The 24,186-nt window shown below is 36.1% G+C and overlaps 4 protein-coding genes across 11 annotated transcripts; 1 reads left to right on the forward strand and 3 right to left on the reverse strand.

Annotated features, from left to right (window-relative positions):
- Window positions 1-296: 296 nt before the first annotated feature.
- On the reverse strand, window positions 297-1,430 carry LOC116016185 (WUSCHEL-related homeobox 3-like). Its single transcript, XM_031256349.1, has 2 exons — window positions 1,047-1,430; window positions 297-533 (listed from the first exon to the last, which is right to left on the reverse strand). Exons 1-2 carry the CDS (start codon window positions 1,428-1,430, stop codon window positions 297-299), a joined length of 621 nt encoding a protein of 206 aa, XP_031112209.1.
- A 6,826-nt stretch (window positions 1,431-8,256) lies between these two features.
- LOC116016892 (BTB/POZ domain-containing protein At5g60050) lies at window positions 8,257-11,817 on the reverse strand. Of its 5 annotated transcripts, XR_004097821.1 has the most exons (4): window positions 10,949-11,817; window positions 9,668-10,614; window positions 8,913-9,481; window positions 8,257-8,844 (listed from the first exon to the last, which is right to left on the reverse strand). XR_004097821.1 is itself a non-coding variant. In XM_031257336.1 (3 exons), the coding sequence occupies exons 1-2, from the start codon at window positions 11,570-11,572 to the stop codon at window positions 9,670-9,672; spliced, it is 1,569 nt and encodes a 522-aa protein (XP_031113196.1). In that variant the 5' UTR covers window positions 11,573-11,817; the 3' UTR covers window positions 8,257-8,844; window positions 9,668-9,669. The 5 variants fall into 5 exon arrangements, 4 of the variants coding, with proteins under 4 accessions (XP_031113196.1, XP_031113195.1, XP_031113194.1 ...); XM_031257336.1 differs by lacking the exon at window positions 8,913-9,481; XM_031257335.1 differs by having other exon boundaries at window positions 8,257-9,318.
- On the forward strand, window positions 8,470-9,489 carry LOC116016893 (chitinase 2-like). Its single transcript, XM_031257337.1, has one exon. It carries the CDS (start codon window positions 8,499-8,501, stop codon window positions 9,393-9,395), a length of 897 nt encoding a protein of 298 aa, XP_031113197.1. The 5' UTR covers window positions 8,470-8,498; the 3' UTR covers window positions 9,396-9,489.
- Window positions 11,818-13,300: 1,483 nt separating the features above from the next.
- On the reverse strand, window positions 13,301-23,828 carry LOC116015703 (phototropin-1). 4 transcript variants are annotated; one of them, XM_031255871.1, is made up of 22 exons: window positions 21,077-21,596; window positions 20,819-20,993; window positions 20,525-20,707; window positions 18,531-18,622; window positions 17,971-18,271; window positions 17,644-17,884; window positions 17,373-17,550; window positions 17,040-17,089; window positions 16,848-16,952; window positions 16,617-16,676; window positions 16,433-16,522; window positions 16,097-16,258; window positions 15,932-16,012; window positions 15,749-15,852; window positions 15,394-15,443; window positions 15,186-15,292; window positions 14,775-14,897; window positions 14,641-14,692; window positions 14,432-14,544; window positions 14,179-14,319; window positions 13,789-13,888; window positions 13,301-13,714 (listed from the first exon to the last, which is right to left on the reverse strand). In XM_031255871.1, exons 1-21 carry the CDS (start codon window positions 21,594-21,596, stop codon window positions 13,790-13,792), a joined length of 3,027 nt encoding a protein of 1,008 aa, XP_031111731.1. In that variant the 3' UTR covers window positions 13,301-13,714; window position 13,789. The 4 variants fall into 4 exon arrangements, with proteins under 4 accessions (XP_031111731.1, XP_031111730.1, XP_031111733.1 ...); XM_031255870.1 differs by having other exon boundaries at window positions 13,301-13,712; window positions 13,786-13,888; XM_031255873.1 differs by lacking the exon at window positions 13,301-13,714 and adding an exon at window positions 23,812-23,828 and having other exon boundaries at window positions 13,790-13,888; window positions 21,077-21,601.
- Between the last annotated feature and the right edge of the window lie 358 nt (window positions 23,829-24,186).

The raw sequence follows: 24,186 nt of genomic DNA on the forward strand, positions 1-24,186 counted from the left end.
AGTCTTTTATAGTTTACTCTCATGTATGATCTTTAGATTATTATACATAATTATGACGATTTTTCAAGTGAATTTCTGGTACTGATGATTGCGAGTTTTTGTTGTCACCCGAGAAAAATGCCCAATAATGCATGCATTAGAATAGCTGGAGCACTAACAACAAAACTTCTACAGAACTACAACTACACTAAATGTTTAATTACTACATGGACAGGAAAGAGGGGGAATATGAGGAAGATTTTGAGGATTTAATATTCCAATTTATTAATAAGAACAACAAATCCATTTCTGGATAGCTAGCAAGAAGATACAGGACTGGAAATAGTGCTGCTTTCTCCCTTGATATCGGTTGCCTGGAGGGGAAATAGTTGCAGGGTTATGGGTGTTCTGTCCACCCAACGAGGAACACTACTAGATCCTGTTTCCATCAACATCATCCAATCACGGTCAAACATCCTCGTCGTCATGCTATTTCCAGCATTGTCGCATGATGCTGGAACACCCATGTTCAGTATCTCTTCACCGCCGCCACCCTGCACAAACAAGAATCATCCTCATTAGATCCCCATACAATAATATCATCAATATACACCCATATATACTCCTTACTATATATATTAGTGGTATCAAGCCATAAATGGAAAATGATAGGTGTAAAAATTAAACACCCACCACTTGATTTTATTGGACAACAAAATAAATGATAATAAAGATTGTAACTCATTTTTGCAACTGCCCACACCAATAGCTCAGTTAGTTCATGAGTACCAGATTATAAACAAAGACACAGGATTTAGTCCGGCCCCACAGATGCCCACAGTTTGAGAGTTTCACCCTCTTAACTTGTGGGGTGACTCCTTGTGAGCACCAGACATTAACCCTTCCACCTAATAATATGACGAAAGACTGTGGGCATCAAACACTGATCCTCTTATTTAATGGGCTGACCCTTGGGGCGAACCCGAGGGATTTTGCCTTTTTGTAGGTGAGAAATAAAAAAGTGAAAGTTAGGTGGTGCAGAATTACTCAAATGGAAGCTACTATACCTGATGAAGAAATGTAGAGATACGAGGCGATAAGTGACAGAAAGCGGAGCAAAAATCAGTAAAACCATTCTGATGACAACCATTCTGAACCTGGGTCCCCGCAGGTTGTTGCGGTTGTTGTCGAGCAAACACCGGTCGATAACGCAGATGTTGCTTGAGCGTTTTCCTCAGCCTCTGCCTGTCCCTAGCTTTGTGGTTCTGAAACCAGTAAAACACGTTCTTGGTCTCAATCTTCCCATAAAGCGCCAAGTGGGAAGTTATGGTTCGGACCTGAAACGCATTGGGGTTTCTCAGTCCCCTCCGATAAAGCTCCTGCAACACCATCAGTTGCTCCGGCGTCGGACTCCATCTCCGTGGCCGGCACGTGACTTCACCACCAACCATTCTCGTCTCGCCGGTTCTTCTCGTTCCTAAAACCTGTTAGTTATTATTATTATTATCTTGTTTTTGTTTAATTTTGCTCTAATGGCGATGGATATTGTGGGTTTTTCCGTAGTAGGGTTTAAATAGATGGAAGAAACGGTTTCAGGCTGACGTATTTTTTAGGTTATTGGTTTTGTATTTTACTGTGCGATGCCGTCATCAACAGTACTCAATGCTCAGTATTATTTACTCACTTTTGCTGGGCAGAATGCATTAAATTTGCAATAATTAAGGTGGAACAACGTAACAAACATATATGCATAGATTTATATCGAATGCTAGTTGAGTGTTTTAGCATTTCTTCGTACAATTTGTCATATATTAATGTTGCCATTTAACACACTCAACTGCAGTTGTCAGTTCTATATGTATATATGTTTGCTCGAAATAATTAATAATCCCCTGTTACTACATCCGTTCAAATTCAAATTCTTTTATCCCTACATATAATAAATAGGTGTTTTTTTTTTTTTTTTTTTCTTTTAGGATAGTGATGATCGATACCTGTGTCAAGTCAATTGTATTACATCTGAGCCGCCACCCATAACAATCCACTCCTAGCACCTGCAAACCTCAAATCCACTATGTCAAATGCTATAGCTAGTAGAAAAAAACACAACATTATTTCTTTATACTTGTATAGCAGTTGACACCATATTTAGATTATAAGATGCTGAATTCAGCTCTCGAACCACCGTCTAATGAATAAATATATAAATAATATTTTTCTCCCAATTATGGATCTCTCTCTAGGGTTTCTTGGACGTACAAAAGAAGAAAGGGTGATGAATTTCATTAATAACAGAAGGGCCAGGGAATCTATGACTAGAGTCCTAGCTAGCTAGCTCAATAAAAGCCCAAATAGTATTTAACCATATCAAGAATAGTACACCATGGGAGCCAAGGAGCCAATGAGCCTTGCGCGTAATAACAACTAGCTACTTACCAAGACAACAACTTTTGGACGTTTATGACTTTCAATCTTCATAGATCTTATGCTCTACCATATATTATAAAAAGAAATAATAACTAGCTCTGGATGTATATTCATGAGCATGGGAATACGGGATAATCATAGCTACGGACGATAATACAATTGCAATATCAGAGAATTAACTTTTATATATATAGAGAGCAAATTCTTTAAAAAAAAATAAAAATCAATCTTCGTCTTATATCTATAAAATCGAACCAATCAGATCAACTTTAAAAAAAATGAAATGACATTTTCGTAATTATCACCAACTTTACTATGCAATCTAGAATACTAGAACACTATACTCTCCACTTCTTAGAATTTTTCAAAATACGTACACATTTAGTAGCTACAACACTATACTCTCCTCTTCTCAGAATTTTTCAGAAATACACATTTAGTTGTTATAAAGTGCATGTTTAATACTAACAAGAGTTTATGACTAAGCTTAGCATGCTACTTTCTCTGTTACAATGTAGTATTGTGAGTCGCTTCGTGCCACTAGACCACAAGGTCATTGGCGATAGGATTTGGCAGCATATATATATATATATATATATATATATATATATATATATATATATATATATATATATATATATATATATATATATATACATACATACATACATACATACATAGAAATCTGCTCAAATGTGGTCGCACCTTCCTGTGCGGTCGGTGTGGTTCACACCACTCAATGTTATAAAATGCACCGCTCAATGTTAGAAAACGCACCACATGAAAATACACAAAAACACCAAAAAACACACCACACACCCAAAATAATGCACCATAACTATCCTGCCCCTAGTTGTGCATTTCCAAACACTGTGTGGTGTATATTTCCATACTTAGTGGTGTATTTTTTGGTGATGTGTACCTAACGGTGCATATTTGTGTAGTGCATTTTCTAACACTGAGTGATGTATATCTGTATACATAGTGGTGATGTCGCACTGTTCACACGTTAAGACGTGACCACACTTGAACTCTACTATATATATATATATATATATATATATATATAAAATAATTTGACCTAAACCCAAAGCCAACACTAATGTTGGCGTGCATCGCAATTATTAAATTGTTGGCTATAGGCTTCTGCTGGTCCTAATGGATAGTGGAATGGTATACTAAATGTTGGTAATAATTACCAAAGTGCAGCGAGCTAAGTAGTGTCGCTATTGGATGGTAGACACCAAGCCATTTGCCTGATATGTGACAATAATTTAACATGTCTCGTTTTAAAGTTGCATTGTACAATTCTGGTGAATCCACCTAGCTTCTTTAATATTTTGTGATTTTCTTATCTACCTTTTAATTATATAGAGACATACCTAGTATAGCTACCATTGTTAAAGAATCTTTACAACGTACAATAATATTGTGATTTGACAGTAAACAAAAATCTTCTTTTGTTTTCAATTATTATATATTGTACTTTAACACATATATATATGGTCATTGCATTTATATAAAGCCTTCTTGTTTATTTATTTTGCATCAATATTTAACTCGTCTATAGTGAAAATAACAATTTAATTAATTAAAATGAACATTTATATAATTAACTTAATTAGTCAAAATAGAATTGTTGGGTGTGAACATAGGTATTATATTTTGGAATAAAAACTTGAAATATAATTGGTAAATAAACTCGAGAATAACTCTTGTAGAGGTGTGATATGTTAAAGAGCTTTGGTTCATGTCTTTTCTTGAGTAAGAATCAAAATAATGCAAACAACGTAGCTTAGTTCGAATCCCGACCTATTAATCTCACAATGGTGGGGATATTGGATTTCATACTCCATAATAATCATATAAAAGCTAGTGACAGATGGTAATTTGATAATGGTTCTGATAAGTGCAAAAGATGCCATCTTTATAAGGTTATTTTCGGATCGTCTAGTGCACAATTCGTTGCTTTTGTGTTTGATTTGAGCCTTAAATTGCGTTGGAATGCTTGTTAGTGCCATCGGACCCGTTCCACGCTTTGCTAATCGTTTTTGTAGGAAAAAGATGTGCAAAAAGGCAGAAGATGACAATATTTCAGAGAAGTGAAGAACAAACCAAAGTTGGAGCAAAAAATAGGCCAGGACTGAAGTGGACGCGCAGTGGACGCGCGTCCACCCATGCGTCCAGGCCTGCGTCCAAAATTATGCTTGCAGAAGTTTGGCAGCAGAATAGCAGTCTGCTGTGGACGCGCAGTGGACGCCCGCGTCCAACTTTCAGCCCTCTGAAGTTTGGAGTCTGTGCAGCAAAAGGCACGCTGGACGCGCGTCCAGCCGTGCGTCCATCGCGAAAATTTCAGCAGTTGGGCGAGATTTAAAAGGGGAATTGAGCCATTTTGCAGGCCGGATCCATCACACTTCAATTCCACACCTTAGAATATTTCTCTCTCTAGGATTAGCCTAGAGAGATCACTCCACATTGCAATTCTTAGTTTAGATTAGAATTAGAGAAGAATTCCATTGTTGCAAGATTGTGATATACATTCAAGTTCAAGATTAAAGTTCAATTTCAAGTTCAAATTCAATTCCTAGCTAAGTCTTCCTTTTAATTTCTTGTCATTACTTTTACCTTTTGCTATTTCAATTCCAAGTATGATTAGATAGATCTTTGTGGATTTGGATTGAGCAATTTTGTATGGATATTCTTGAGCTTTGAATTGATCAATTAGGTTTTGCAATTGCTTTGATTATGAGTTTGATTGTGTGAATGGTGATCTTCTTTCACTCTTGTGTAGGGGTGATCAACCTATATGAGAGGTGTTTGGAGAAGGAGTCTCATCTACGAGAGTAGAGTTACTCCTTAGCCTAGCCTAGCACATTTCCCTCTCACCTTTGAGAAAAGGGAGAAGTGGAAGATAAGAGGCACATAACGTGTTTGACAAAATGCCCTTCTAGCCTAATGATCACAAGGATGACATTACGGTCTAAGAAGTGAGTCCATTGACCACGAGAGTGGCGGTGGTGTTGGTGACCTTGTCTCATTCTCATTATCTAAGTGTTGATAGCCTAATATCTTAGGAAATCAAGGATACCTATATGAGTTGCAATATCCAAATCCTCCTTTCCAATTGATTGTTTCCTTTGTTTGTTCCTTATTTTCATGATGTCTCATGCACCTTTCTTACTATGTTTGGGTTAGCTTTTAAACACTAAACACTCTTGTGCTTAATCCCCTTACCGCTCAAATTCCCTCCTTGCCGTCCTTTGAGAACGATACTCGGGAACTTCTTCCCGTTTTAACATCTACACTCTTTCCACCTCCCGCTACAATACAATTCATTAGGTTCTAACTGGAAAAATGTATTGGTATAATTATAAGATGCAATGTTAATTTGTACATTGTGCTTATTTTATTGTACACATACAAATTCTTTCTGATTTTATCATTTTTCTTATTTTTTCCCTAAGTTGTTAACCTCATTAAATATATTTTTTTGTATATTATTCTTACTTTCTTGAATAATATTACAATTTACAAATTCTTTCTAATTTTGCACTTTTCTTTTGTCTATGATGTGTTGATTATTTCTTTTGTTTTTCTTTTATAATTGTAAACTTTTTTTTTTTTTTTCATTAGGCATGCATTCAATTGCACCATAGTTAGCTAGTAATACTATAGGTCTGTTTGGATTTTTTTTTTTTTTTGGGAAAATCATTTATGAAAAATAATTCTTTTTTTTTTTGTTTGATTATATTGGAAGTCAATTTTTTTTAAATTTCTATTTGTTTCATTTTTAAAAACTTAAACATAAATCTGTTCTAAGTTTATTTATTATAAAATATTAATTATTTTAATGATGATAATAATTATTATTTATATTAAAATAAGATCATTAATTAAATTGTATATTAGTTATAAAGATTAATAATTATAATAAAAAGATACAGACAAATACTTTTTAACGGATAATTTATAATAATAGTAAATACATGAATCAATAAATATAATAATTTGGAACTAAAAGTTTAAATGAAAAAAAAAAATTGGTATATGGGTGGCAATATTTTTATTGTTTGACAGTCCTAGGAATTTAGAAAATATTTTTCAAATAAAAATCTTAGAATACATATTGATACATAATGATAGTGGACACTTCATTGTTCTGATCCTTATTTAATTGATCATGGAAATGACTTGTAGATTATGATTCCTATGTGCATCTTCTCAATTCCTTAGTTGTGTGTGCGTGTTTTTTTTTTCAATCGTATAGATTGGTTTACATCTAGTAGATTATACTTTTTAACTTGAATCCTATTTCCTTTATTTCGTATTATCTTCTTATTAATATGTGTTTGTGCTATCCTATTTAGTTATCATTGCCTTAAACTTGTTATTGATTGCTTAACTACTTGTTTATTCCTGCCAAAGACCTTGTGGTCTAGTGACACCTAGTTTACACTCCCACATAGAAGGGAGTGGGTTTAAGTCTCAGTGGAGGCGACTGTTGACTATCAATCAGCGGGCGCGAGTTGTCACATTTAAAAAAAAATTAAAAAAAAAATTTGTTTTGATTTTTTTTTCTATTTTTCTCTTTCCTAATTACACCTACAAAAACTTATCTGGTAATTGAAAATGGTCAAATAGGCCCTTGATATAATGATTGACAGAGGCTGCCTGTCAACCTCAGCTGTTATGCCGTGGACCCAAGTCCACCTTGCAAGATGGACCTGGGTCTACATTCACAATTTGTAAACTCCACATTCACACATTATAGGATTATATGTTTAGTAACTATACTCTACATTCACATATACTATACTCTACATTCACACATTCAAAACTCTATATTTACAGGTCCTATACTCCACAATCACAACTTGAGAACTCCACATTCACACATTACAGGGCTACAAGTTGATAGAACTTCTTAACTCTATTACAGATTCACACATGCATAACTCTACATTCACGATTTCTATACTCCATATTCACAATTTGAAACCTCCACATTCACACATTTCTGGGCAACTCTACATTCACACAATCATAAATCTACATTCACGATTTCTATACTCTACAATCACACTTTGAAACCTCTACATTTACACATTTTTGGACAACTCTATATTCAGCAATATGTTTACTAATTTAAAAAAAAAAAAAAAAAANTTGGACAACTCTATATTCAGCAATATGTTTACTAATTTAAAAAAAAAAAAAAAAAAAGAAGAAGAAGACAAAAACGACGTAGTTTTGGATCTAGGTGGACCTGGGTCCACAACATAATTTGCCTGTCAACCTGTGTTGGGTCAGATTGATTTTGGACGGCCCAATTTAAACAGTCGAAAATTTTATAAGCCCAATTCATATTGTTCTTGTTCAGCCTCAATTGAAATCCAATAACTAGTTTTTCGGTTTTTCCTTCTGTCCTAGAGTGTAGCAATAGGCAATAGCCTTCTTAAGGCTTTATAGTGTTTGCATTATAATATTATATTAATATTACCTATGAAGTCAGTCCAATTACAATAATTTAACAAATAAAAAGGGTAACTATTGATGACAATGGGTTGGATAATTTTGGTTATCTATCTATATCAAACTTTAATAGGATAAATTTGACTAGTTTATTTTTTTATTTTTTTTTGAGAAAATTTGACTAGTTTATAATTAGGTTTGGAACAAGTTTAGATTCAGGTACTTGTGAAAATCTGTAACAACTACGAGTTCATCTCAGCTACCATGGTAAAATAATGAGCAGCAGAAATGATTGCCGAAAACATAATAGCTGAGACGGACTCGTCGGAGAAGAAAGAAAAGTAAAAAGACTAAAATACTCTAATTATTTTATCAAAATTGTAAATAAGAATAGCTAGTAATCAAGAATGGAACATAACAAGTAACGTCTATATGTATTCGCCGGCCGACCAATCATAGCCTGCCGTCCAAACACACCTTTAGCCTGGACTTGCCGGCGGCCGGATTTATATATTTCAGTATCCAAAGTCACAAAGAATATAAACTATGTTCCACAAATAATCCATCCAAAAATTGTTAACATAAATGCATCATTCCTAGCTTGCAGCTTTCTACAAAGCATGGACTCCTTAAAATTCCTCTTCACTCTCCTCCTTCTTCAATCACTGTCAGCAAATTCATCCAATCTTTTCAGAGAATACATCGGAGCAGAGTACAAGAATGTCACCTTCTCTGATGTGCCAATCCATCCAAAACTCGACTTTCATTTCCTCCTTTCCTTCGCCATTGATTACACAGATGATGTTTCATCTCCACAGCCCACCAACGGGTTGTTCAGCGCGTTCTGGGACACTGGAAACCTCACGCCCACCCGAATTTCTTCCATCAAATCCCAATACCGAAATGTCAAGGTCGGTATGAGCCTTGGCGGGGATTCTGTTGGGGGTAAATTCGTGTTCTTCCAACCTAAATCAATAACTTCTTGGGTCAGAAACGCAATATATTCAATTACTAACCTTGTGAAAGAGTATAACCTGGATGGAGTCGATATAGACTACGAACACTTCAACTCGGATCCTGAAACATTCGCGGAGTGCATTGGCAGATTGTTGTTCTACCTTAAACAGAACAACGTTGTTTCGTACACATCTATAGCGCCATACGATGATGACAGTGTGCAGCCTTATTACTTAGCACTCTGGAAGAGATATGGCCATCTAATCGACTATGTTAACTTCCAGTTTTATGCCTATGCCAAGGGCACAACGGTTTCTCAGTTCATACAGTATTTTGAAACCCAGACCGCTAACTATGCAGGAGGAACAATTCTCGTGAGTTTTGGCACTGATGATAGTGGTGGTTTAAAACCCGAAAAAGGGTTTTTTCAGGCCTGCAGCAAGTTAAGGAGCCAGGGGAAACTTCATGGGATCTTTATTTGGTCTGCAGATGATTCCAAGAAGGATAATTTCCTTTATGAAAAACAGTCACAACAGTTTCTTGTCAATAATACAATTTGATCTTCATTCCAACATTCATAGTACTGTAATAAAGATATTTGTTTGTCTTTTTCATGATTGAATGAAGAATTCTTGCATTTCTGGGCCTGTCAAATATATGGCAACACAAAAGTACTTATATATATTCATTCTCTGATGATTCTGAGCTGCACTATTCTCTTACAATTTATGAAAAATTTCAGTGGAAAAAACGAATAATGGTACAGATAAACAGGAAAAGAATATCATCTTATATGTACATTTGTCTAATTCGAAAAGACGACAGAACGTACCATCAACTTGTGTAATCACAGAGAGCTATCTGTAGCTGAGACTCGGCCACATACTGCTTAATGAAAGCCCGTCTCCACCAGACTTGAAATGCTTTCTGAATGTTGGGGCAATCGTCGCCCTTGTTAAGAAACCGGTCGAACCAATTAAGCATGATCGCTTGTTGTTGAGGCAACGGTAGGGTCAGAATCGTCTGGCTCAATCCGTCCTCGATCAGCTTCTTATCGATCGATCTACACGCTCTCCTCATCCACCCGAAATCCTCATAGAGCGCTTCCAGCCAGGTCGATAACAAAGAGTACCGTGCGTCTTTTGGCACCAATAAATGCCCTCGACCAATTGCCACGCAGAGCTGTGCTGTGACCCTGCTGATTTCGTGTCTGTACATGGTGGGAATTTTGGAATGAAGACTAGCAAGCTCCTTTTGGTCCGCCCATAAGTCCACGAATTCATCCCCCATCTTCCTGTCAATCAGGATATCAACGATCCACTGAACATTATCTGCCTCGCGAGCTATCTCGCCCATTATGACTCCCCGATCCTTCCCACTTTCATCCACACACATTGCCTCGGACACACAGACTAATAGAGAACTAAGACACCTATTACAAAGATTATAGAGCATGTCCCTCGAAACATCGAGGCTATTGCTAGAGATAGTATCTTCTCTAAGCAACCGAGAAATTACAGTTTTCATCTCTTTACGGGCTCTGTCATCCTTGGCCTGTAAAACACTGCTTAGCAATCTCAGCAAGACGTCATCAGTTCCCGAAGAAGACGTTGAAGGCTCTGGCAATACTCTATGAAGCAAATCGGTTGCTGAATCGGGAAGATGAAGTTGACTCAGAAGAGTTATTACTCTCTCCTCTTCGTCTGAAGACCATGGAGCTGCCTCCAGATACTCCAAACAAGCCATTATTCCCTCATCAAACATGATAGCTGAAGATACCTGGAAAACACTAATTTAGAAACACCATTCCCCCAATAAATACAATAATATGAAAATCGGCAAGAACTTTATGTAATTATAGCCCCACTTAATCTGCAAAACTAGAACTTAGCACATAATTCAATCAAATCAAACTCCACCCATTTCATCATGACTTGCCAGATTATCATTACAAAAATTGATTTTGGGACTATGTTGCTTTGCTATCCAAAGCATTTCATTTATCAAACAATAGGCAAGTGCAAAAAGATGCAATTAAGAGATGCAGGCCTTGCAACAATTAATAAAAGAATAATTTCACTTCCGTGAACGCAGACAAAGAGAAAGATGATACCTTTAGGAGCCCTAAGACCTTAGAAACACCCTCACCAATCAATTTCTTCTTCAAATCCTCACAATACATAAGCACCACAGTCTCCACATACACCTCCACGTCATCGCAATCCAGGATCTCCACCGAGTGGGACCCATCCCGCCGGAGCTTCTCCGCGAAGAATCTGCTCCGGCCGGCCAGCACCCTCCGATGAACGTCCATAGAAACCTTTGGCCACCCATCACGCGCCGCAATCGTCAGCTTAACATCACCACCACCCCCAGAACCATCAACGAAATTGCCATCGGCCCGGCTCGGGCTTTGGAACGGTGCATGGGCCAAAACCCGGGAGATTCGCTCCTGGACTCGGTGCCGGGCCTCGGGCCCGGGGGATTGCCCGAAGTTTCGAGACTGCTCCTTGGACATCATCTCGAAGAGGCTCGGGCTCGGGTTCGGGCTGGGCGGAGCCGGCGGAGGCGAAGCAGGGATGTACGCCGGCGGCGGAGAAACGGCGAGTTTAGCGGCCGGAAGATGATGATGGGAAGTAGGAGGAGAAGGAGAAGAAAAGAAAGGGTCGGAAATGAAGCCTTGCTTGATCATAGTAGAAACTACTTGATTGTTCTTTAACTTGGTATCAGACGCCATTGGAGGAGTAAATGCAGGTTCTGAGAGGAGATAGGAGTGGGTGGGTGAGGTTGGCCGGCGATCCAAGAAAAGTAACCAAAAATTTCAAGAACTGAAGTGATGATTTGACCGGTTGGCCTTCGGATCTAATGAAATTTTGAGGGAATAATAATTGTAATTAAAAATAATTAATCTGTAATGGCGGGCCATAATCTCCGGCATCGAAGATAAACAAAGGGAAAATGGCGGGAGCAATTAGTGGAGAGCACTGAGCACTACATTTTTGCTTTTAATTTTATTCTTAATCTTTGCTTAACTTTTCTTAAAAAAAGAAAAACATTTTCCTGTGTTTTTTTTTGGTTGTTTTGCCGACAAGTTAATCAGATTGAGACAGATAGCTACTTATACTGAGTATAATAAATTGAAGGGTCTGGAAAATGATAATAACCTAATTTGGAAAATCATGCGTCATTCTTCCCTTTTCGGTGGGGAATTCAACAACCCAATATTCTACCACGTAAATGTTGTAATTTCAACATAAATTCTAATAACAGATTTTAAAAAATCAATTAATTCGCATCATTGATTTTATTAGAATTGGCCTAGCGTATTGTGTAATGAAGTCAATGAAAAGCAAACTAAACAAAAATGTTCCTATATTTAATTATTTATCTCTCACAATTTTGTCACTTTTTTATGTGACAAATTTTAATAAATTAAAATTTAAAATAAAAAATGAAACGTTTAAAAAAAAATGAAACAAAAAATAAAAACAAACATGTTAGAACTTGTCATTAAGGACATATATTTGTTTTAAAAAATAACATAAAATGACATTTAATTAGTTATTTTATTGTACACTCTTTTTTTTAGTACTGACTCTGTTACAATATAGTATCTGTTCATAGCCTTACAAATTCCTTTTTGAAGAAAAGGAGTTTGAGTTGTGAAATCACCATGTTAAATTCCATATTCCTAATCAACTATTAATATATTACTTCAATATAATATTTCATATTCCTAATCAACTATTAATGTATTACTTCAATATCAATAATTTCAATGGATTTATATTTGTCTGAGACTTGAACCCACCCCTTTCATGTAAGGGTGCAACCGAATGCCACTAGACCAAAAGGCTCTTGACTCTTTATCTTGTTGTTAATTTTAAAAGAAAAGTAATACTTCTATTATATAGAGAATCTCAAATGAACTCTTTTACCTGAGTTATCAATGTAGAATCAGAAACTCTCATTTGATCTATTAATTTTTGGTTAAAGACAGATGAGTCTTTTCCACTTAATCAGACCCACGTTCAAACTCAAGTACTATGGATTCTCTAGTTTGTGTACAGTGTTGGGGTCTTCAGTCTCCATCAACGACACAAGAAGCATCTTTCTATCCCCGACATTTAAGCTTATGTGTCATGTTTGACGCCAACTCACCATCCTCAAACCATGTAATTTACCATCATGTATATATGTATTGATTTGCGCATAGCGCCCTCTTCAAATCTTAAATTCACGTGACCAGTGGTCCACTCTTATCGTGGACTGATGCTAACACTATAAAATGTTTTTCCCCAAGTACTAAAATACATTTTGTTCAATGGACGGTAACAGAATATATGTTACTGTTCAACATAAATTATATCAATTAATCCTTTTAAATTAAGAAATAAAATATGCTCATTTATGTAGCAGGGAATGTGGATGAAGACATCCTGAAAATCTGGGAATAACTGGCACGTACTGTTTAACAACTTTCATCATTATTATTGTTATAAAGTAGGACATTAAGGACCCAGAATGATTCCATTCCATTCCAATGATACCACCACTTGTGCCCTCAACTTTTTGTCTCATTCCACTTTTTATTTCACCTTCCAAAGCCTTCTTGAATATAAACATGATACACATAAAACATCAAACTGTTCAAACCTCAAACTGTTCATGGTAAAAGGACCCCAAAAAAAAAAAACAGTGAAGATCAGATCAAGAATCTTGATTTCCTTTACAACTATCAAGAACTTGGACAAAGGAAAACTATGAACAGTCAAGCTGCAGGGAAAACCCAGTTTTTTTTTTTTCTTCCAAAAAGCTCCTGCATTTTTTTTCATCTCTGGCAATGATGATTGATCAGGGAATATATAGCTTCATCTCTGCAGAAGGTAAGAACTGTCATTTTCAAATAGACACATTATGATGTGCTACTGTAATGAGTAAAGGGCTTGCCTTTTTAGAAAATATTAATCTGTAAATCCTCCATCCCAAGGTCAATTTTGTCTTCTTTCTCAGCTGCGGTTTCAAAAAGAGGAGCTTCCAGTTTTGGAGGGCTCTGCAAAAACAATGCATAGATTTTCTCATTGGTGCATTGAAAATAGAATCAAGTAGGTAAAGTAAAGGGGTGAACCCAACCAAATTTGTCAGGCTATTGACTTAAAAATCACAAGATTACAAGTTCGACCTATTGACCTTCTGATTTGAGCCTGTCTACTATAAAATTTAGGCTCAACTAGGATCATAAGGTCACAAGGCGGGTACATATTCTCGAGGGGTGGCCACAGGTTTTTCTGGTCACTCAAAAAAATTAGGTAAATAAGTAAATTAAGGAATTCTTGAGGTTACCATGCATCGCACTAAAGCCCAATTTACACCTTTGAAGAATGGATGTTGCTTGATCTCATTTGCACCTTCTCGTGATCCCAACCTGTTTTTGGGATCTCTGTGCAGCAATCTGTACATGAACTGCTTTGCATGCAGACTAACCTGAACAAAGAAACAAACAAAGTAACACATTACCAAATGAAAAACATAATCATAGCGATTCTATGTTTAATGATCTGGTGCATGTTGGACATGTGATGTTTTCCTTTTTTACCTGTATACTTCCTGGGAATTTCAGATCCTTGTGGAGAACGTTGGCAAATGTCTTTTGCCTGGTCTTGCCCCTGAATGGTGTATATCCATAAAGCATTTCATACAAAAGAATGCCTGCAAAGAAAATGGAACTGATGCATATTAACAGAAAGAGATACATATATATCCATAATTATAAGAGGACTAATAAATTAAAGTTGAAAGAATTACCAAGAGCCCACCAGTCCACTGCACTAGTATGGCCTGCACCAGTTATGATTTCCTGCAAGTTTGGGAATGAAGTGTGAGGAAACAATTTCTACAACTGTGTCATTTCTGGAAATGGCATGTTGTGCAAGTCTAACCGGAGCTATGTATTCTTCAGTTCCAACAAAGGAATTCGATGCGCGCATCGGCTCGGCCAAGAAGATTGGATTTTGCTGTCCTTTCTGATTCTTTTTCTTGTCAGTGGTCTCAGGAATCAGAAGCTGCTTGAACAATTCAAGAAAGATGGAACATGAGTAAGTTGGCAGCTACACCAGCAACCACTATCCGAAGATGTGCACTGAGTAAATCACGCAGCAAAGGACCAAAAGCAGGTAAACCAGTGTAGGTTGCCTAGCTCAAACCAGGGAGGCTAATAGGCTGTTCCCAGTGGGAGTTCAAATGTGTAACCTTTTGGTTACCAATAAACACACTAACCAACTTGGCTAGGGTTGTCCCTAAAACTACAAATTTTTGTTACACAGATGAGGGAGTGTGACTGGATGAATTACCTGTGGCTTGCAAGATGTTAAACAGGACAAATCAAAATCTGTCAAGGTTATGTGTCCACTACTCTGAAGCAGAACATTTTCAGGCTTCAAGTCCCTATAAATTATACCTGTTGGAGAAGAAAGCTCATTTTATCTCTGGATAACATGTGGATTCTTATTGGGTTTTATTCACATCAGGTTAAAACTGAACTTTTGAAGTTAAATATACCTTGACAGTGAAGGTACTCCAGTGCCACTACTACTTCTGCAGCAAAGAATCTGCAGGGAAGAAATGTAGTGTCAGTTGATGTTGTGTATGTCTCATGTATCTACTGGGAGATACATGAGACATAATTTAGTACATGTACCTTGTTTAAGGTTGCATAGTTATGCTTGTAACCCTGAATGTTCTATCATCGCAATTAATGAAAGAACCTATGGACGTTAGCCACATTGCTGAACTACATAAATCTTGTCTTTTTTACTTTTTGCTATTTTTCGATTATTGTTCTCGTTTATCTCAGCAGTTGACTTATAAGCTATAATCAGAATATGGTAGTCTTAAATTATGTATTGTGTTCTACCTTACAGCATCTTCCTTCAACACTTTTGTGGGTTGTCTGTCCAAGAGGAGGAAGAGTTCACCACCAGGGCAGTAATCACTTATCAGACAAATATGAGTTTTGGTCTGCAAAGTACTGCAGAGTCAATAATTTGAAAAATACATATGGTTACATACGCATCATTGATTTCTTCATTTTGCTGACCTGAAATGAAGCATAGAGTGCAGGAAGAAAAGGATGATCTAACATGTCAAGGATTTCTCGTTCTGCACAAGCCCTGTGAACCTGCAACAAACATAACGAAGGATTGAAGTCGAGGAAGAATTTAAGATTGGACCAAGGTCACGCAACAACAGTTTAATTACCTACCTTGTTACGGTTGAGCATCATGTTCTTATCCATTGCTTTCATGGCAAAAAACTGGCCAGTTTCACACAGTTCCACTAAGTGCACACTGCCTGTATCACCAGATCCCAACGGTTTTACTGGCCTAAAATGCTTCAGACCTATTGGTTCTCCACTCTCTAGAATCTGCAATGACACCATAAACCAAATACCACAGAAAATTGAAGCATGTGCTCCATCCGAACTAAAAGACTAAGATGATAGTTGGATTGCACATTTATGTTTATATATTATATGATTAACACAGAAAAAAAATCATCAACTTGAGATCAGAATAGTGAGGAGTGAAGAACACTATACCTTCTGAATGGCTTTCCAAGATGGGCTGTCTTTCCTATGAGGCTTTGGGCGAACCACCTTTGAATGATTAATCCACAAATCCTCTGGTTTCTGCAGGTTGGTTGGGTCAAGAATTTGTAAGCTTCATAGTTCCAGACCAAAATTTTTCTCAGGGAAATTGTGTTTTCAAGAATCTGGGCATTACCTGATTGGCATCTGGGAGCTCTCTGACTGCTTCATCAACATTTTCAGCTGTTTCTTTTACCTAAACAGACACGATTTAAACAATTATCAGCAACACCATTTAGCTCCGAAAGTAAAACATCACACAACAAATTGAAAGACACAAACTTTATATATGTTTCAGAATTCCATGAACCACAATATATTATATTATATTAAACCAAAAACATGATGGTAGAGTTGAGAGTTAAACCAGCTGAGCACTCTCCTTGGCCTTGTCCTCTGGAATACAGTTGTGAAGCGGTTCTACATGTTGGCTGCCGTCCAGTTGCACTCCAATGAAGTACTGTACCTCTCCCTACACCCAACACAGGAAGCAACACATAATTGCCATCAAAGAATTACATTAGACCTGCTGTTTTTAAGGAAAAAGTTGATCTGATACCTTTTGATCACGCATAGGTTGCAGATGGAACAAGTTCCAGAACTTCTTGCCTATATTTCAGAAGAAATTAAAGAATTCCATATCATTTTACTTAATTATATATATGAACATATTTTCAGCATTCAAAAGCTGATAATTGGGAAAAACCCCAAATTGGTCAACCTGTTGGTTTGATAATCACAAAATTTCAAGATTAATTCTTATAGGAGTGACTTATTAGTCTTCTTAATTTGAGTTGGTCAGCTATGGACAATCTAGACTGGTCCTTTAATAATGGATGCGAGTTTCCATCACCAAAAAAAAAAAAAAAAACTGAAAATTAGTATAGAATACCGGTCTTGGTGTAGTTAATGAGCTGGACGGTGACATCAGTCTGTGTATCAATTGCCTCTCTGATTTTCCGTACCGTGGCCGGATCGGTTTCTGGTCCTTGGAGAAACCTGCAATTTCTTCCCAGAATTTCTTCACGACTGTACTCTGTAAGCTCCAAGAAGCTATCCGACGCAAATATCTGATCACAAATATATGCAATATCGAACACCAAATTAACATGTATGTATGTTTAAGAACTAAAAAATCTGTAAAGAAACTAAAGTAGTCTTACAATGGGATTATCCGGCAGCCTAGGATCAGTGATGACGAAGTTCTTCTCTATACGTTCAAGCGTGGTGGCCAAATCAAGACCCTTTCTCATTTCTTTCTTCCTCACTTTGTCATCAACGCTGTCCGGTCGTGCATCGTCCACGCTCTCGTCATCGTCGTCGTCATCCTCGTTCTCCAACATTGTAACACTTGCCTCAAATTCTTCGTCGCTATTACTACTAGGACGAGGTTTCTTTAACTTTCTACAATAACAAAAACGACAAGTTAGCTAGCTATCGCTAGCGTGAAAAAGATACATGCATGCATGTATATATATAATATTATGTACCCCATGAAGGAGAGGCGGCTAGATTTCTTTGGCTTCTTCTCGGGAACCTCACTTATCTTCTCCATTAACGTGGTTCTGGTGCCGGCGTGGGAGTGGCGTCTAGGCGGCGGCGGAGGAGGAGGTTTGTAGTCGGAATTGGAGTTTCCGAGGATGTCTGAACGTTCTTGATCAGTGCCGCCGCCGGACTTCCTGATGAGGGGACGATAAGTGGATTCGCTGAGTGCCCTTGCCCGGGCGCCGGGTTTCTTCACCGCCTCCACTATGTCCACAACTGAACTCGCCGCCGCTTCCTTCTGACGAGCTGTAAACAACAACATGAATAACATTCTGATTCTGTATACATAGACCAGATCAAAAAATAACATTCAGATTCTGTATCTATAGTTAACTCATTTTGTACTTGTATTGATTATCAAGTTATTCATTTACATGTATAGAAACTGGTAATTGTAATTACAGAATGTGCTAACTAAAAAATACATAATTTTTTATATCAAGTTTACAATGTAATATGAATATTAGTCCATGGTATAATAATTGAAATTCGAGTAGATAGGTACCGTCATAACGGATCAATGATTCAGGAAGCCCGTTTGGACGGACCATTTTTTCCTTGAATCCCTCTGTGTGCTTGCTAACCTCCACTTGCATTCTGCCAAACATGATCAAAATGGTCTCATGATTAAACTATTACAAATGTGTTACATTTAGTCCATAAAATTAATGAAAGACTAAATTTAAAGTACATATTTTTAATAGATTCTGAACTATAGATGCACACTCAAAGATCAAAACTCAAAAGTGAAAATGTTAATTAGAACTAAAATTTGGATTAAGTCTATACATTATGATTTAGATTGTATAGTCTATTTCCTTACACATTAACACATATGATCCAATAAGTGAAAAGAATAATAAAATTTAAACTCAAATTTACTGTACATATATTTAAAACGATTCATAAAGTTGAGACATTGAAAAAGTTGAATAACATGTTATGGGGGCAATGAAACTAGTGTTTCACCTACCCATATTGAAATTGGACCGACCGGGCCCGGAGGGGAGGCTCCCATGTGATTTTATCAAAGAATTATTGTGGCCATTGCATGTACAAACTTTCTAATTACTCCCATGTGATTCTATACAAATTTTCATTGTTCCTTTTATATATATACACTAAATGCTGCATTCATCTTCATCGAACCATCGTGTGCATTACAGCAAGTTTGTTATATCAATTACACCTTATTCATATAGGACAAAATCTTGTGTGAGAACATGCATTTATTCTTATCGTAGATTCGACCCATCTTATAGACCTTGGTCTCACACACATATGACTCAAAATAATTTCATTGTTGCGATAGAAGGTAAATATTACGAACTAAAATAGTAATACTCTATATCTATTATATCATTTATTTAAAGATGCTTTATTGTCTCCATTATTGAAAAAATTCTAGCTATAATATCATAAAAGTACCATATTTATTATCATATCATATAGAAAAATGCTACTACAACTTATTTATAATGGTAGATACCTTTTATTATTTTATAATAATTATAACTATTAATGACTTGATATATTGGTTTAATTTTATCTCAAGTTATAATATAATTTCAGATTTTCAAGTATAATAAATAATTTTTAAAATAGTAATATTCCATTAATTGATTAAAAGAATATAGAACCACATAATACATCAAGAATATTTAATCTTTAATTTTGTTCATAAAGAAAGCAACGAGATAAATATGCCTTCGTCATCTTATTTTAGAAGTTTCACATGAAAAAGACCAGTCATGTGGAGAGTGGAGCAGATGAAAAGGAATATAAATAAGTGGATAATTCTTTTTTTTTCCCTTAAATATTATTTAGTATGGTATAATCTAATTTAATAAATTTATAATAAATTGACTAATAAAAATCATAACAACACGTGTTATAAATTAAATATAATGAAAATTCCTACAAAATTTAGTGAATAAAATATCAAAATGTACGGATTAAGCATTATAAATTCTTTTTGGATTATGATTTTCATAAACAACCTAATTATAGAAGCAAAAGGGTCCTTCTGGGCTTAAACATAAGTTTGAGCCATAAAATTAAAGATTTTTCCTATCCTAGAGTATGATTAATATGATAAATTACAGAATATATCTCAATTGGTCTATAAATTTTTAAAATTATATACAGTCCAAAATTTTAAATCTCACATACATTGAATTTTATAGGTATATTGAAAAGGATTTTGGAGTGGCCGACCCCAAAAAAGCCTAAATTATTGAAGAGAGATAAAAGACAAGTTGCACTTCTAGCTATTTCCATTAATCAGTTGATTGCTCTTTCATTTTGATCAATAATATCAGAATTTAGGAGCATATTCTACCACTACGAAGCCTATATGTACTTTTCAAAATAAATGTTGCATGGTATATATACTTTTTTAATTATAAAAAAACTGTGTGTTAAAGATGTGTTGTATTGTAACTAAACAGATAATTAAACCGAATACTTTTTTCATAAATAAAGCAAAAGTATACTTACCCAATAAATTTAAGGACTTTTCCGGTTTCATCTTTGATGGGTGTAATAGTGAGAAGGTTCCAAAAGGGTGTGCCGTCTTTTTTGTAATTCAGTAGCCTCCCACAATAACTTGAACCCGAATTTAAAGCTTCCCGGATCCTCGCCACGTCCTCCGGATCCGTGTCCGCTCCTTGCAAGAACCGGCTGGCCCCACCCAACCAAACCACAAAAAAAAATAAACTTCAAATTAAAAAAAATAATAATAAAAATTTGAATTACCGTTATGACAGTTAAAAATGGTAATTTGAATCCTACCAGTTCCTGCCGATGACTTCCTTGGAGGAGTAACCGGTCATCTTGAAGAAGCCGGCACTGGCGTACATAATCGGGTAATCGGGTTTGGTTGCATCCGACACCACGAATGTTTGTTGAAATGTGGATAACGCATCCCTCAAATCCTCTGAGATTCTTGGGATTCCCTTTTCTTTCCCTGCATTTTAATGGATAATATAGTTACATCAAATCGTACGAGGATTATTCGGAGTAAAAAAAGATTGAAAATTACGAGGTTACCTATTCCATCCTCGTACAGATCACCGGAGCTTCGGACGGAGGTTCCGGAATCCCGTTTCGACCCCTCCGCTCTACCGTTCGCCTCTTCGCCGGAGGTTCTAACCTTAACCCCCTGAAGCTTACCCGTCTCGTCGTCCGTTTTCAACACCAGTCCCCACTCCGCTGCCCTTTGAGCGGCGGCGCCGACCTCGTCCTTCACCGGCGACGGCGAGACTTGCGGCTGCGGCGGAGTCGGGTCTTTGAGGGCCATCCACGAGGTGATTTCCGCCGCGCCATTATTAGCCCTACCGGAATTTCCGCCGGAGAAGACGTTGGGGTGTTCTAGTAGTTCAGGACTACCGACTCTCGGCGGCGGCGGCGGATCATCTTCCCAGCTCTTCCACGACTGGAAAACCGGACTGGCGGCGCGTGAAGAGAAGGTTGAGGGGTTGAACACTTCGAGCGAGCCGCGGGAATCTCTTGGCAGTGGCGGAATAATCGGCGATTTTTTGCCCTGTTGTCCATGGCCTGGCGACTCCATTATTTCTGCATACAACCAAATCTACATAATATAAACCACACATTCATACACACCATGCAATAAATAAAATATTCACCCATCTTATATACACTACCTTCCAAAGTACAATTAAAGACTTTCCATCTTTAAAATCGAAAACCGAATGATATATTTTCTCTCAATTAAAATTTTAAATGGATAAGGAAGATATATTTATATTTTATATATTATATACTGAACTTTGAGGTGTATTTGACAAGTAGTAGTAGTTACGTTGCGGTCCAATATATGAAGCGGACATATAGCACTGCTCTTTCATTGAATGTTAAGAGCACGTCAATATCATATCATTTGATGAATTAAAATCTTAAAATAAATTTTTATTTGTAAGGTACTAGACAAATAGTGAAGAGCATTATTGCTAATTCTTGCCAATTGACAAGACCTAAAGAATATAATAATATAATATAGTTAAAATTATGAAATTTAATAATTTATTTAACATAATTTACTTCATAATCTAGTGGTTTTGAAGTGCTTGTTACGTTCATTTTCTTTTCTTCTTATTTATACATGGTCCATAGCTAAGAAATTTCTAATTAAAGTGATGATCATCATCGTGTCGAATTGCATCGAATATAACCAACATATGTTTCAACACTATTTTACGGGATAACCATAAACATGTTTGTTAGGTTGTTTTATCCCCTTGTATTTCTTTGCTGGCTAATTATGATCACATACAATGCCAGATTTATCTCGCGTTTACTCTTGGGTAGTGATTACAGATTTTCCTCCTTACTCAAAAAATACTTAATTTTTATAGTATGCATGTAATAGAACTAGACGAGTGGCTTTACTCGATTACTCGTTACAAATCATCATACACACAAAAACTCTAACTCATTTAGATATATACTCGATATAACCCATAATAAATTTGAATAATAATAATAATAATAATCTTTAAAAGGTTGATGGTAGCTAGACGTCTCACACTAGAAATTGATAAGACATGCATGAAAAGGTCGAGACTTGGTGCGGAAAATGAGATTTTGTTACTGCTCCCTGCGTGTGACAATAACAAGTCAAGCAAAAGAAGGGGCCATGACGGAGGGACTTGGGAAGTCAATAACGCCATAGCTAAGGGGCAAAAGGGACATCTCAAGCACCCACAGTCAAGAATCATGTGTCAAAACTTTTGAAAGCCTCACATTTCCGAGGATATTTATGTCAATTTATAGCGTTCATGGCTTTCACATTAAAAACTACTATATATATACATAGCCTGTTAACTAGGGTTTGCTAAAATTAAACATACGTACCAAGAATATATACATGTCTCCTAGCCGCTATTTAAGGTGCATTATTATACATTACCTCTCTCTTTGTTGTTGTGATAACGATGACATTGATAGAAATCTAACTTTAGACAGATGTTATAGATAGTATAAAATATTAATTTATATCAGTGTCTTTTGTATAAAGTATAACAGGTCTTATTACGTTAAATATTGTGAAATTAAAGTTGGCATATCTCATACAAGCCAAATTATTATTCTATATAACATATACTCCGTATTACTTAATCTAGTACAAAAAAAATACTAGTATGGAGTGATACCATATCAATCCTCATCTATTCATCATAACAACTTAAAAAAATGTATGGGACAACCCTAGCCAAATTAGTCAGAGTATTGACTTAGTAACTATAATGTTACAAATTCGACTCGCAGCCAGTAAATCTTATTACTTTTTTAGTTTGAACTGATCAGTTATAAGTAACCTAAATCGGTTTATCTCCTACACATGCATCTTTTAGTGACGGTATGTTTAATCACTCAAAACATAAATAAATAAAACGTACATCTAATCTCTAATATATATAATGCATGAGCTTAGCCTTACAACGTCTCTCACTGAATCACTATTTAATTATATTATAAGTTAGAGTGCAACAACACGTGTCCAAGATACATCATGTTAGTTTAAATTCCTTTAATAATTTAAAAACGTTTCTGCTTATTGGTCTGTATTTTAATAATAATCTAATAACACTTCGAGAAAATTAAGAAAAAGATGCAATAATTAATGACAGAATATGCTGTATCATATATTAGTTGATTGATTAGATACAAATTAAATGTACTAAAAAGTAGGAAGCTAAGGGAGGAAGATAATAATTAAAATCACAATAAATGATTGAAAAATTCCATGAGAGTACAGTATATACCAGCTGAAGATCAGAGAAGATGGTGACGTGGGCTTGCTCTGAGCCTTGGCTTTCAAATGAAGAATTTGAAACAAAACTCTCAGAGAGAGAAGCTAAGCTACAAGGCCTATAAATTTGGCCTGGGAAACTCAATTATTAGGAAAAACAAAAAATAAAATTTTAAAAAATATTTATATATGAAAATCATGAGGGTACATACCTTTCATAATAATGAAAAATGGAAAAGTAAGAAGATGCATGGAGTGATTGTACTGTGCAGAAGGGTTTGGGTTGTTCCCATGCTTGTACAACCACAAGTTCACATGGCAAGATGTAATGTCATGGTGACATTCTTAGTTAGGCTAAGCTAGCTTCTCATGCTTATGATAGCCTTTC

Source organism: Ipomoea triloba, chromosome 4 (assembly GCF_003576645.1).
Source record: "Ipomoea triloba cultivar NCNSP0323 chromosome 4, ASM357664v1".
Taxonomy (NCBI): domain Eukaryota; kingdom Viridiplantae; phylum Streptophyta; class Magnoliopsida; order Solanales; family Convolvulaceae; genus Ipomoea; species Ipomoea triloba.

Bases quoted from the DNA above. Each gene is read 5' to 3' on its own strand.
- LOC116016185 (XM_031256349.1), bottom strand. From the start codon at position 1,430: ATGGTTGGTGGTGAAGTCACGTGCCGGCCACGGAGATGGAGTCCGACG. The intron at 534-1,046 runs GTATAGTAGCTT...TTGTTTGTGCAG, and splicing joins TCTCTACATTTCTTCATCAG to GGTGGCGGCGGTGAAGAGAT.
- LOC116016893 (XM_031257337.1), top strand. From the start codon at position 8,499: ATGGACTCCTTAAAATTCCTCTTCACTCTCCTCCTTCTTCAATCACTG.
- LOC116016892 (XM_031257336.1), bottom strand. From the start codon at position 11,572: ATGGCGTCTGATACCAAGTTAAAGAACAATCAAGTAGTTTCTACTATG. The intron at 10,615-10,948 runs GTATCATCTTTC...AGTGTTTTCCAG, and splicing joins AGGTCTTAGGGCTCCTAAAG to GTATCTTCAGCTATCATGTT.
- LOC116015703 (XM_031255871.1), bottom strand. From the start codon at position 21,596: ATGGAGTCGCCAGGCCATGGACAACAGGGCAAAAAATCGCCGATTATT. The intron at 16,523-16,616 runs GTAATGCCCAGA...ACCAACCTGCAG, and splicing joins AGCTCCCAGATGCCAATCAG to AAACCAGAGGATTTGTGGAT. The intron at 14,898-15,185 runs GTAATTCATCCA...TTGTTCAAGCAG, and splicing joins TAACATCTTGCAAGCCACAG to CTTCTGATTCCTGAGACCAC.